The sequence below is a fragment of the Lutra lutra genome, chromosome X (assembly GCF_902655055.1).
Source record: "Lutra lutra chromosome X, mLutLut1.2, whole genome shotgun sequence".
In the NCBI taxonomy this organism is placed as follows: Eukaryota; Metazoa; Chordata; class Mammalia; order Carnivora; family Mustelidae; genus Lutra; species Lutra lutra.
This window is the reverse complement of record NC_062296.1, coordinates 53,292,399-53,307,150: the sequence shown is the minus strand read 5'-3', so window position 1 is coordinate 53,307,150 and position 14,752 is coordinate 53,292,399. Positions and strand designations below refer to the sequence as shown.

The 14,752-nt window shown below is 38.2% G+C and overlaps 1 protein-coding gene across 3 annotated transcripts in view; it reads right to left on the bottom strand.

Annotated features, from left to right (window-relative positions):
• FAM120C (family with sequence similarity 120C) overlaps window positions 1–14,752 on the bottom strand; it is a 132,202-nt gene that overhangs the window by 47,866 nt on the left and 69,584 nt on the right. For all 3 annotated transcript variants that reach the window (XM_047716930.1, XM_047716932.1, XM_047716933.1), the window contains exon 10: window positions 11,830–12,079. In XM_047716930.1, coding sequence (XP_047572886.1) covers window positions 11,830–12,079 — 250 coding nt within the window. The remainder of the gene's footprint in view (window positions 1–11,829; window positions 12,080–14,752) is intronic.

Sequence of the window (14,752 nt, the reverse complement as noted above, 5' to 3'; positions counted from 1 at the left end):
GTGCAATCAAAAATGGAGGCTCTCACTGCTAGGATAAATGAGGCAGAAGAAAGAATTAGCGATATAGAAGACCAAATGACAGAGAATAAAGAAGCTGAGCAAAAGAGGGACAAACAGCTACTGGACCACGAGGGGAGAATTCGAGAGATAAGTGACACCATAAGACGAAACAACATTAGAATAATTGGGATTCCAGAAGAGGAAACAGAGAGGGGAGCAGAAGGTATGTTGGAGAGAATTATTGGAGAGAATTTCCCCAATATGGCAAAGGGAACAAGCATCAAAATCCAGGAGGTTCAGAGAACCCCCTTCAAAATCAATAAGAATAGGTCCACACCCCGTCACCTAATAGTAAAATTTACAAGTCTTAGTGACAAAGAAAAGATCCTGAAAGCAGCCCGGGACAAGAAGTCTGTAACGTACAATGGTAAAAATATTAGATTGGCAGCAGACTTATCCACAGAGACCTGGCAGGCCAGAAAGAGCTGGCATGATATATTCAGAGTAATAAATGAGAAAAACGTGCAGCCAAGAATACTATATGCAGCTAGGCTATCATTGAAAATAGAAGGAGAGATTAAAAGCTTCCAGGACAAACAAAAACTGAAAGAATTTGCAAATACCAAACCAGCTCTATAGGAAATATTGAAAGGGGTCCTCTAAGCAAAGAGAGACCCTCAAAGTAGTAGATCAGAAAGAAACAGAGACAATATACAATAACAGTCACCTTACAGGCAATACAATGGCACTAAATTCATATCTCTCAATACTTACCCTGAATGTTAATGGGCTAAATGCCCCAATCAAAAGACACAGGGTATCAGAATGGATAAAAAAACAAAACCCATCTATATGTTGCCTAAAAGACACTCATCTTAAACCCGAAGACACCTCCAGGTTTAAAGTGAGGGGGTGGAAAAGAATTTACCATGCTAATGGACATCAGAAGAAAGCAGGAGTGGCAATCCTTATATCAGATCAATTAGATTTTAAGCCAAAGACTATAATAAGAGATGAGGAAGGACACTATATCATACTCAAAGGAACTGTCCAACAAGAAGATCTAACAATTTTAAATATCTATGCCCCTAACGTGGGAGCAGCCAACTATATAAACCAATTAATAACAAAATCAAAGAAACACATCGACAATAATACAATAATAGTAGGGGATTTTAACACTCCCCTCACTGAAATGGACAGATCATCCAAGCAAAAGATCAACAAGGAAATAAAGGCCTTAAATGACACATTGGACCAGATGGACATCACAGATATATTCAGAACATTCCATCCCAAAGCAACAGAATACACATTCTTCTCTAGTGCACATGGAACATTCTCCAGAATAGATCACATTCTTGGTCCTAAATCAGGTCTCAACTGGTATCAAAAGATTGGGATCATTCCCTGCATATTTTCAGACCACAATGCTCTGAAGCTAGAATTAAATCACAAGAGGAAATTTGGAAAGAACCCAAATACATGGAGACTAAACAGCATCCTTCTAGGGCGCCTGGGTGGCTCAGTGGGTTAAGCCGCTGCCTTCGGCTCAGGTCATGATCTCAGGGTCCTGGGATCGAGTCCCACATCGGGTTCTCTGCTCAGCGGAGATCCTGCTTCCCTCTCTCTCTCTCTGCCTGCCTCTCCATCAACTTGTGATCTCTCTCTATCAAATAAATAAATAAAATCTTTAAAAAAAAAACAAACAACAACAAAAAAAAACAGCATCCTTCTAAAGAATGAATGGGTCAACCAGGAAATTAAAGAAGAATTGAAAAAATTTATGGAAACAAATGATAATGAAAACACAACGGTTCAGAATCTGTGGGACACAACAAAGGCAGTCCTGAGAGGAAAATATATAGCGGTACAACCCTTTCACAAGAAATAAAAAAGGTCTCAGGTACACAACCTAACCCTACACCTAAAGGAGCTGGAGAAAGAACAAGAAAGAAACCCTAAACCCAGCAGGAGAAGAGAAATCATAAAGATCAGAGCAGAAATCAATGAAATAGAAACCAAAAAAACAATAGAACAAATCAACGAAACTAGGAGCTGGTTCTTTGAAAGAATTAATAAGATTGATAAACCCCTGGCCAGACGTATCAAAAAGAAAAGATAAAGGACCCAAATAAATAAAATCAGGAATGAAAGAGGAGAGATCACAACGAACACCAAAGAAATACAGACAATTATAAGAACATACTATGAGCAACTCTACGCCAACAAATTTGACAATCTGGAAGAAATGGATGCATTCCTAGAGACATATAAACTACCACAACTGAACCAGGAAGAAATAGAAAGCCTGAAAAGACACATAACCAGTAAGGAGATTGAAACAGTCATCAAAAATCTCCAAACAAACAAAAGCCCAGGGCCAGACGGCTTCCCGGGGGAATTCTACCAAACATTTAAAGAAGAACTAATTCCTATCCTCCTGAAACTGTTCCAAAAAATAGAAATGGAAGGAAAACTTCCAAACTCATTTTATGAGGCCAGCATCACCTTGATCCCAAAACCAGACAAGGATCCCATCAAAAAAGAGAACTACAGACCAATATCCTTGATGAACACAGATGCAAAAATTCTTGCCAAAACACTAGCCAATAGGATTCAACAGTACATTAAAAGGATTATTCACCATGACCAAGTGGGATTTATTCCAGGGCTGCAAGGTTGGTTCAACATCCGCAAATCAATCAATGTGATACAACACATTAATAAAAGAAAGAACAAGAACCATATGATACTCTCCATAGATGCTGAAAAAGCATTTTACAAAGTACAGCATCCCTTCCTTATCAAAACTCTCCAAAGTCTAGGGATAAACTTTTATCAAAGCCATCTATGAAAAACCCACTGCAAATATCATTCTCAATGGAGAAAAACTGAAACCTTTTCCGCTAAGGTCAGGAACACGACAGGGATGTCCGTTATCACCCCTGCATTCAACATAGTACTAGAAGTCCTAGCCTCAGCAATCAGACAACAAAAGGAAATTAAAGGCATCCAAATCGGCAAAGAAGAAGTCAAACTATCACTCTTTGCAGATGATATGATACTCTATGTGGAAAACCCAAAAGACTCCACTCCAAAACTGCTAGAACTTGTACAGGAATTCAGTAAAGTGTCAGGATATAAAATCAATGCACAGAAATCAGTTGCATTTCTCTACACCAACAACAAGACAGAAGAAAGAGAAATTAAGGAGTCCATCCCATTTACAATTGCACCCAAAACTATAAGGTACCTAGGAATAAACCTAACCAAAGAGACTAAGAATCTATACACAGAAAACTATCAAGTACTCATGAAAGAATTTGAGGAAGACACAAAGAAATGGAAAAATGTTCCATGCTCCTGGATTGGAAGAATAAATATTGTGAAAATGTCTATGCTACCTAAAGCAATCTACACATTTAATGCAATTCCTATCAAAGTACCATCCACTTTTTTCAAAGAAATGGAACAAATAATCCTAAAATTTATATGGAACCAGAAAAGACCTCGAATAGCCAAAGGAATATTGAAAAAGAAAGCCAAAGTTGGTGGCATCACAATTCCGGACTTCAAGGTCTATTACAAAGCCGTCTTTATCAAGAGAGCATGGTACTGGCACAAAAACAGACACATAGATCAATGGAACAGAATAGAGAGCCCAGAAATAGACCCTCAACTCTATGGTCAACTCATCTTCGACAAAGCAGGAAAGAATGTCCAATGGAAAAAAGACAGCCTCTTCAATAAATGGTGTTGGGAAAATTGGACAGCCACATGCAGAAAAATGAAATTGGATCATTTCCTTACACCACACACGAAAATAGACTCAAAATGGATGAAGGATCTCAATGTGAGAAAGGAATCCATCCAAATCCTTGAGGAGAACACAGGCAGCAACATCTTCGACCTCAGCCGCAGCAACGTCTTCCTAGGAACATCGCCAAAGGCAAGGGAATCAAGGGCAAAAATGAACTTTTGGGATTTTATCAAGATCAAAAGCTTTTGCACAGCAAAGGAAACAGTTAACAAAACCAAAAGACAACTGACAGAATGGGAGAAGATATTTGCAAATGACATATCAGATAAAGGGCTAGTGTCCAAAATCTATAAAGAACTTAGCAAACTCAACACCCAAAGAACAAATAATCCAATCAAGAAATGGGCAGAGGACATGAACAGACATTTCTGCAAAGAAGACATCCAGATGGCCAACAGACACATGTAAAAGTGCTCCATATCACTCGGCATCAGGGAAATACAAATCAAAACCACAATGAGATATCACCTCACACCAGTCAGAATGGCTAAAATTAACAAGTCAGGAAATGACAGATGCTGGTGAGGATGTGGAGAAAGGGGAACCCTCCTACACTGTTGGTGGGAATGCAAGCTGGTGCAACCACTCTGGAAAACAGCATGGAGGTTCCTCAAAATGTTGAAAATAGAACTACCCTATGACCCAGCAATTGCACTGCTGGGTATTTACCCTAAAGGTACAAACGTAGTGATCCGAAGGGGCACGTGCACCCGAATGTTTATAGCAGCAATGTCTACAATAGCCAAACTATGGAAAGAACCTAGATGTCCATCAACAGACGAATGGATAAAGAAGATGTGGTGTATATACACAGTGGAATACTATGCAGCCATCAAAAGAAATGAAATCTTGCCATTTGCGACGATGTGGATGGAACTAGAGGGTATCATGCTTAGCGAAATAAGTCAATCGGAGAAAGACAACTATCATATGATCTCCCTGATATGAGGGAGAGGAGATGCAACGTGGGGGTTTAAGGGGGTAGGAGAAGAGTAAATGAAACAAGATGGGATTGGGAGGGAGACAAACCATAAGTGACTCTTAATCTCACAAAACAAACTGAGGGTTGATGGGGGGAGGGGGTTTGGGAGGGGGGGTGGGGTTATGGATATTGGGGAGGGTATGTGCTATGGTGAGTGTTGTGAAGTGTGTAAACCTGGCGATTCGCAGACCTGTACCCCTGGGGATAAAAATATATGTTTATAAAAAAATAAAATTTAAAAAAGAATTTCCTTCCTTTTTAAGGCTGAATAATATTCCATTTTACATATATACCACATTTTGTTTATCAATCCATCAATCAGTGGAAACAGGTACTTCCACCTTCTGATTATCTTTTTTAAGATTTTATTTATTTGACACACACAGAGAGAGACAGTGAGAGAGGGGATACAAGCAGGGGAAGTGGAAGAGGGAGAAGCAGGCTCCCTGCTGAGCAAGGAGCCCAATGCGGGGCTCAAACCCAGGTCCCGGGGATCATGACCTGAGCCAAAGGCAGATGCTTATCGACTGAGCCACCCAGGCGCCGCATACATTTTGATTATTATTAATCTTCTTCTGATTCCTTATATGTGATAAATTATATTTCCCTTGGTTCTTCCAAGACTGTCTCTGTCTTTTAATAGTGTTTGAGTGTGGATCTTTGAGTTGACCTTGGAATTTTTTATCTTGGATACGTAGATCTATGTTTTTCACCAAATTTGGGAGGTTTTCATTTCTTAGTTCTTCACGTATTTTTTTCTAACCACCCCTCTCTCTCTAGGTTCACCTATTGTGCATATGTTGGTATGTGTGATGTCCTTATAGGTCTCTTAGTCTCTTTTCATTTTTATTCTTCTTTTTAACATTCTGTTCTCCTGATCTTTTTCTTCTCTCAGCTCAAATCTACTAGAAGGAGCCTCTTCCTTCAAGTTAATTTGTCATTTCTATTATTGTATTTTTCAATTCCTTAATCTCTATTTGGTTTCTTTTTGTAATTTCTATCTCTGCACTGCTATTCTCAATTTGATGGGTCACTGTTATCATACTTCAATTTTTTAAAAAAGATTTTATTTATTTGACAGAGTTACAGCAAGAGAGGGAACACAAGCAGGGCGAGTGGGAAGGAGAAGCAGGCTCCCTGTGGAGCTCGGAGCCCAATGAGGGGCTCAATCCTAGGACTCTGGGATCATGACCCGAGCCGAATGCAGAGGCTTAACCAACTGAGCCACCCAGGTGCCCCTCATACTACAATTTTTTAAATATGGTTTCCTTTAGTTTTCTGAATATATCTATTATAGGTATTAAAAATTCTTATTTACTTTGTCTACATCCATACTCCCTCAGAGACAGTTGCTATTCAGTGCTCTTTGTTCAGTGTGTAAATCACACATTATTATTTCTTTGGAAGTCTTCTTTTCAATCATACATTGCAGCAACCCTCCCCAAGCACTATTGTTGCTATTGCTTTGTTTGCTTAGTGAAATGTCTGGACTAATTTTGCAGAGCGTGTCCCTCCTGCAGAGTGTGGCCCGATAGCCCTGTCCCGATTTTTATTTTTATTTTTAACTCTTCTTTTCATTTTTAAGCCTAGCTTCCTAGGCATCTCCCTTGGATCAGCATAGCTTAGTGGTCAGCCAATGATTAGTCAAAGGTTGTGCAGAAACATCTTGAGCTAATAAAGCTCCCATTTTTGCCAAGGGGATATAAGTGTAGGTTAGACATGCATTAAAATTTTAGGCAGTTATAAATCAGGCTTTTATTTTTACCTTGTGCAGGCCTCATGTTCAGCCTGAGAGGAATATATAATTGGAATTCTCTCCAGTTTCTCTTGAGTGTGTATATAGCCCTACGGATGTACACAACCTTTCAGAGCCCCAGGAATATAAAGCAGCTTATCAAAGCCCTTTATGACCATCATATTGCCCAGATCAATCAGTTAAATTTTTACCATAGTGTACAGCAGCCACTGGCAACAGAGGTGTTTGCCTTCCCTGATACTGTTATTGTTTTTGATATTGCCCTGGACTTAAGCTTTTCATTTCAAAATTCCTTTCTTTTCTCAAGATCAGTTAAATCATTGCTTAGTTTTTATTCTATCTTTTATCTTTTCTCTTTTACCTTTATCTCTGTAATAAATCTGTCAGGAATTTATGTGAGGCTAGGCCCAAACTTGATGTTTTCTCCCCAAATACCAATACAGTTTTTTCAACAACTATTTAAAAATTCCTGTATTCCTCAGATTTTTGAAGCTTCCTTTGGCTTGTTTTAAGTAATCATGTGTGATCTTACTATTATCTGCTCTGAAACAATGACCTGTAAATTTTTATGCCAGTATCACATCATTTTAGTTTAAATTTATAATACATTTTGGTATTTTTGTTTGTTTGAGCAGAGACTGGTCTTTTTTATAATCCCAAACTATTCTTCTTCATTTGTTTCTCCCAATAAACTTTAGAATTATTCTGTCAAGTGAACAAAAACTAGTTCTTTTTTATCTTTACTTTTTACATATCAGGATGGCACATGTTTAACTCAAATGCCCTATTACAGCTGATAAGAAATCCACTGCTTTTTAACAGGATTATTTGTCCAGAAAGATTCAACTTTTACCCATAAATCTAGAGGTATGACCTTGTCCAATTTCATGTTCTGTTTCTGGAAAACTGTTGAGATTTGAATGAAACCTTGCTAAAAATGCCTTGCTACATGCCTCTCCACATTCAACAGGGCTGTACCCCACCCCTGGAAGTTATGCCTTCCTCAGACTGTACTAGCCTGTCCTGTAGATTCTCTTTTCTCTAGGCCAACTGTCCAAGAGCTGCATCAACATTAATTTTTAGTCACAACTTCCCCAGCATTACTTTACTTCCATGAGAGGTATCTTATACCTATAGTTAGCAGAAGCAACTGAGGAGTTTAGACTCCTAGTACTCAGTCAGGCCACAGTTCAACACTGCTACCCAGTCTTTATCTGACATTGCTGAGCAATGCAGTACTTAGGATAAGTTAATCTTCATTTAAAGTTGAATTTTAAACTTCCAACCAGATTTTATGTTAATTTGTAAGGCTGTATTTTTCTATTATTTCGTCTTTTAAAGAGCATAGGAATTCGGAGGTGGAGAGACTTGGGTTCAAACTCTTAACACTACCCATTACTAGCTTTGTAACCTCCACAAGTCACTTTTCTTTGAGCCTTTGTTCCCTCATGTATAAATGGAGATAAATAATATTTACATATTAGCACTATTATAAGGATTAGAAGCATTGTACACAAAGAGCTGACTTAGTACATTGCCAGGTACATAACATGTAATATTACAAAACCTGTTCTTGATGATTTTATGAACAATGATTATTGCCTGTGCTTTATTAATGAACTTATATGGGTTCCTGGTTTATACAGGGCAGTTCCCCCTCTACCGTATGGGCTTTTAGGTCTTTTTAAAAGTAATCTTTAGGGGCACCTGGGTGGCTCAGTGGGTTAAAGCCTCTGCCTTCAGCTCAGGTCATGATCCCAGGGTCCTGGGATTGAGCCCTGCATCAGGCTCTCTGCTCAGTGGGGAGCCTGCTTCCCTTCCTCTCTCTCTGCCTGCCTCTCTGCCTACTTGTGATCTCTGTCTGTCAAATAAGTAAATAAAAATCTTTATTAAAAAAAGTAATCTTTATATCTTTTTCCCTGCTTTTAGGCAGCTTTTAAGGTGCTACTTTTCATTGCTGTCACTGGGGCTGGTTCTAAGAATAGATCCTATTCCTTGTCTCATCTCCCTTATAATTTGCTGCTTCTGATCTGTTGTACACTGAAAAATCAGATAACCAAATTGTCAGAAATGTATCTAAATTAAGAATAAATAGGTTGAGTAGGAGGCCAAGGGGTTTTCTTCAGGGAAAGCATATGGAACCTATAAGACTATTAGAGCCTAGGCTTTGTGATAGCTATTATAACTACTCATAAGCCATTCTTATTTTCATGCTCCTGGAAGTGTTTTTAAAAATCCAGAAAATCAAACATATGGAAAAATGAGCTATTACTGTATTTTGAGAATAAAGGTAAACAAACAGGTGATTCCAGAGTTAATATTCAGGGTTATGGGCCAGAAACATGTTAGAAGCCAGGAGGAATGAATCCTGTCATTATTCTTATTGGGAAGACTTCTTAATCACCAATTTTAATCTCAAGGCAGTTAGAAAATTAAAATACTAAGCATCTATTATGTGATAGGGCCCCTACATGTATTACCTCATTCCTTAAAGAGCTCTGAGAAATAAGAATTATTATACCCATTTATGGTAAGGGAATGAATGCGCTAAAAGGTTAAAGTGACTTATCCAAGCTGCAAAGTGCCAAAGTCAGAATTCAAATTAAGGTCTGTCCAATTTCAAAGGTCAATGCTCTGTAACCCTTTGATGACTTTTTTTTTAAGATCTTATTTATTTATCAGAAAGAGAGGGAGTAAGAGAGAGAGAGCATGAGCTGGGCATGGGGAGAGGCAGGGACAGAAGGGAGAAACAGACTTCCTGCTAAGCAGGGAGCCTGATGCAGGACTTGGTCCCAGAACCCTGGGATCACAACTTGAGCCGAAGTCAGATGATTAACCGACTGAGCCACCCAGGCTTCCCTGATGACTTGTTTAGACTGACTTCTCTGCACAAAAATTTACTTCCTCTACATCAGCAAATAAACAATGAGAAAGTGTAACAGATAACAGAATGTTAACCATAATCACTACAATATATATCAAGTACTTACAACTTTAAAACACAGACCTCTATGGAAAAAAAGTAACTCTACTAAGACATAAAGGAAGAGACCTAAATAAAGGGAGAGGTAAACTATGATCTCTGGATGGGAGTACTTAACATGATAAAGATGTGAACTCTCCCGAAATTAATCTATAAACTCAATTCATTAACCAAAAAATTCTAAGATTTTGTGGAAACTGGATGAATTCTAAATCATATGTAGAAGAATAAAGATCACATGACTCAGAAATAGTACACGTCTGACACAAGAAAAGTACAGAGTGGAGATTTGTCCTACCTGATATTAAGGAAAATTAAAAATTTATAATAATTGAAACAAGGTGCTCCTGGTCAGAGATCAAATAGGCAATGGAAAAGAAAATGAATCCAGCAATGTACTCATGAATATATAGGAACCTGGTACATAAGAAAGGTGGTAATATACATCAATGGGGAAAGAAGAGATCATTTAATAAATGGAGTTGGGAAAACTAGCTTATTATGTAAAGAGAATAAAATCAGATCCTTCCTTACAGAATATACAGAATACCCACTATATTAAAGAACTGACATGGAAGGCAACATTATAATACTATTAAAAAATGTAGAGAATTATCTTTATGACCCAAAGGTAGGGAAGAATTTATTAAATAAGAGTTCAAAAGCACACACCACAAGGATACAATTTGAAAGGTGTGACAAAACCAAAATTAAATATTTCTTGGTTAGGGGTGAAGTACACTGATGTCTGCAACTTATATGGAAATGCATCCAAAAGGATGGATAAATGGCTGTTTAGAGATGGACAGATGGACAGTTATAATAAGATAAAGTAAGTATAGCAAAATATTAATTATAGAACCTAAGCAGTGGTCATATGGGTGTTCACCATACTATTCTTCCAACTTTTCTGTGTGTACGAAGTTATAAAAATAAAAAAGCTGGTGAAAATGAAGCACTTTTGTTCAACAAAATATTGTACATAGTTTAAAAAACTGTGAATGGAAAATACATTTGATATACACACAGATACAGAAATGATACTTGCTATATACGTATGTATATACACACATTTGACAAGAAACTTCTGTGATCCGCAAGATAAGTAATCTAAAATAAAACTTGCAAGGCAAAATAAACAGGCACTGCAGAGAATGAGAAAAACAAATGCTTAATATGTATAAAGTAGAAGCTCATCTCATCTGTAGTCAAAGAAATGAAAAGTAAAATAAAAGATACTACTTGAGGGGCACCTGGGTGGCTTAGTTGGCTAAGTGTCTGACTCTTGGATATGGCTCAGGTCACGATTTCATGGTCATGAGATCCAGACCCTTACTCAGCCCTCTGTCAGGCTCTACACTCGGCGCAGAGTCTGCTTCAGATTCTTCCTCCCTCTGTCCTTCCCCCACCCCTCTCTTAAACAAACAAAGTCTTTTAAAAAAGATACTACTTGAAGCCCACTGGACTGGCAAAAATTAAGAAGTTATGTGATATCAGTACTGGCAATACTATGAAGAAAGAGAAACCCTTAAGTGTTGCTCACAGAACTATACATTAGTACAGAAACGATCTAGAGCAACTTGGCAATATGTGGCAAAAAACCTATATGCATATCTTATAGAGTCTAGGAATTCTACTCTTGAGTATATACTTCAGATAAACTGACACAGGAACACAAAGAAACAAAGACATCTATGAAGATACTTCCTGCAGCACTGTTTGGAACACCCAAGAACTGGAAATCAATAAATAAAATACTGTGACATTACTATTTGATGGCCATGAGGTATGAACCATGTATGAATATGGGTAGATCTCAAAAATAACAGAGTGAAAAAAATAAGTAGAATGAGATGTACAGCACCTTTCCTGTTAAAAAGGGGGAAAAATCTACACATACAAACAACACTATAGACTCTGCAAGGATACACGCATGTCTAAATAAATACATGGAGAATGACTTGAAAGGACATACTCCAAATACCCAAGAGAGGGTAACTATAGGAAGAGAAGGGAATTAGATCATGAATAAAGACTGAAGGGGACAAAAACCAAACATAAAACCAAATATGAAAGTTCACACAGATCATGCATGAACTGATGATGACAGAGGATCATGAACTGAGGAGACTGTCACAGCAATCAATTTCAGTGTTTCTGAATTCTAAGCTAAACATAAAACAAAAACTTCCCCATCCCCAAACACCATAAAAACACATGCTTAAAGGAAATGTAAAAAAAGTAAAAGAGAAATGAACTGGCCACCTCCCTGTCACATGGCTTACCGGAGTACACAGCACATGAGCAGCAGATGGGTTGGGACATTAGCTGGATTGAGCATACTGGGTGTATCTGACTTCATACAGGCCAGGAAGGCCCGCATCCTTCTGTTCTTGTCCTCAACGGCTTTGCCTAACCAGAGCTTCTTGAGGTTTGGGCAAGTCCATTCCCGAAACGTCAGTGCAGACACCAGCTCAGGGGTTTGAGGAGACTTCCCTTTATAGGCAGACCACTCTTTGAGGATCACTGAAGGAACTAGAAAACAGAAATTGAGGAAAAACAGGTTCTAGAGAATGTCTGAGCATTTCTTCAACTGGCCACAATTGACAGGATCATCTGTCATATTTCAACATCTTTTTATTTTTTGTTACCATTAAATTTTATTGTTAACAGTAGTAACAGCAGGAATAGTAAACACTTATCAGATGTTTGATACATGCTTTACATATAATACATGCTTTACATATAACTTTACATATAAATGTAAATCTCACTTATTTCTCAGAACTCAGAACTCTAATCCTGAGAGAAGTATTATATCTATATTATCATAAAACATAGTGCCCATTTTTCAGATGAAGAAATAAAGTCTCAAAATCACACAGTTAATTATATTAAAACTCATTTAAGTACATGTACCAGGCTAGCAAGGAAAGAAGTCCAACTAAGAATTACATAAGTATCTGGCTTCATACAAGATGGGATTGGGAGGAAGACAAACCATAAGAGACTCTTAATCTCACAAAACAAACTGAGGGTTGCTGGGGGCAGGGGGGTAGGGAGGGAGTGGTTGGATTATGGACATTGGGGAGGGTATGTGCTATGATGAGTGCTGTGAAGTGTGTAAACCTGGTGATTCACAGACCTGTACCCCTGGGGCTAATAATACATTATATGTTTATAAAAAATTTTTAAAAAATATCTGGCTTCATTATAGACTACAGGACGCTCCAAAACATTTTTTAAAATTTCACAAAATTCTCAAAAAGCATCTTTTAGATTTTTGAAGGTTTAACAGATGAATAAAACATGGCTTCTGTCTACTTCTGGTATACATCAGGCTCTTAAGCTATGGCCTCTTTTACTTAAGACATCTAGCATCTAATCAATTACCCAAGCTAGAAACCTGCAAGTCATCCCAGAGTCTACACTCTCCTTCACCTCCTACACATCTGGTTATTTCCAAGGTCCTGCTGATTCTATTACTTGATTATGTTTTATATCTGTGCCCTTTTCTTCATCACAACAAATATTGCAGAGGTTCAGATCTCATCACCTGACAAGTCTCCAGACTGCTGTCCCAGACTTCATCCTGTCTGGTGTACCTCATATGCATGCTCCACAACTGTGAGAATTCTCTTTTTAACAAAATTTTTATTTTGAAATAATTAATTCACAGGGAGTTGCAAAGATAGTTGAGAGAGGTCCTGTGTATCCTTACCCAGTTTCTCCCAAAAGTTATATCTAAAACAATTATAATATCAAAGCTAGGAAGTTGACCTTGGTATAGTTGTGTGTATAGTTCTATGTCACAGGTAGTTTTTTTTGAATTCTATTTATTTATTTGACACAAAGAGAATACAAGTAGGCAGAGTGGCAGGCTGACGGAGAGGGAGAAGCACACTCCCCGCTGAGCAGAGAGCCTAATGTGAGGCTTGATCCCAGGACCATCATGACCTGAGCCGAAGGCAGATGCTTAAACCGAGTGAGCCACCCAGGCACCCCTCACACGGAGGTTTGTATAACCACCAATGCAATCAAGATACAGAACTATTCAATTACTACAAAGATCTACTTTATGCTACCCCTTTTATGGTCACACCCAATGCCCTACAGCACAATCCCTAATCCCTGGCAACTGCTAATTCTCCATCCTTACAATTTTGTCAATTTGAGAATGTTATATAAATAGAATCATATAGTATGTAATCTTCTGAGATTGGCATTTGCACCTGGCATAATGCCCTTAGGATCCTTCCATGTTGCTGCATATATCAATACTTTTTTGCCAAGTAGTATTCCATGGTATGGCCATACCACAGTTTAACCATTCATCTTTTGAAGGACATCTGGGTTGTTCCCAGCTTGGGGCTATTACAAATAAAATTTATTATAAATATTTTTTATAGGTTCCTGCATGAAAGTAAGTCTTCATTTCTCTGGGATAAATGCCCCAAAGTGTAAGTGCTGGGGTGCATGAGAAGTCTATTTTGACTTTTGAAAGGAAATGCCAACGTATTTTCTAGAGTAGAGGTACCATTTTACATTCCTACCAGCAATTTATGGATGATCTAGCTCCTCCACATCCAATCCAGCATGTGGTATTGACACCATTATTCATTTTAGCCATTCTGATAGGTATATAGTTATATCTCATTGTGGTTTTAATTTGAAAGTCTTTGTGCACCTGGGTGGCTCAGTCACTAGGCGTCTGCCTTCGGCTCAGGTCGTGATCCCAGGGTAATGGGATTGAACCCTGCATTGGGCTCCCCGCTTAGCGGGAAGCCTGCTTCACCCTCTCCCACTCTCCCTGCCTATGTTCCCTTTCTCACTGTCTCTCTGTCAAATAAATAAAATCCTTCTAAAAAAATTGCAATTCTTTAATGGCTAATGATGTGAAACATCTTTTCATGTCTTTATTTGCCACACATATAATTTCTTCAGTGAAAGGTTCGAATTCTTTTGCTGATCTTCTAATCAGACTGTTTCCATAATGCTTAGTTTTCAGAGTTCTTTATATATTTTATTTTTTAAAAAATACTTTATTTTTTTTACCAGAGAGAGAGTGAGAGAGCGAGCACAAGCAGGGAGAGCAGCAGGCAAAGGGAGAAGCAGACTCCCCAGTGAGCAGGAAGCCCAATGTGGGACTCGATCCCAGGACCCTGGGATCATGACCTGAGCCACAGGCAGATGCTTAATCGACTGAGC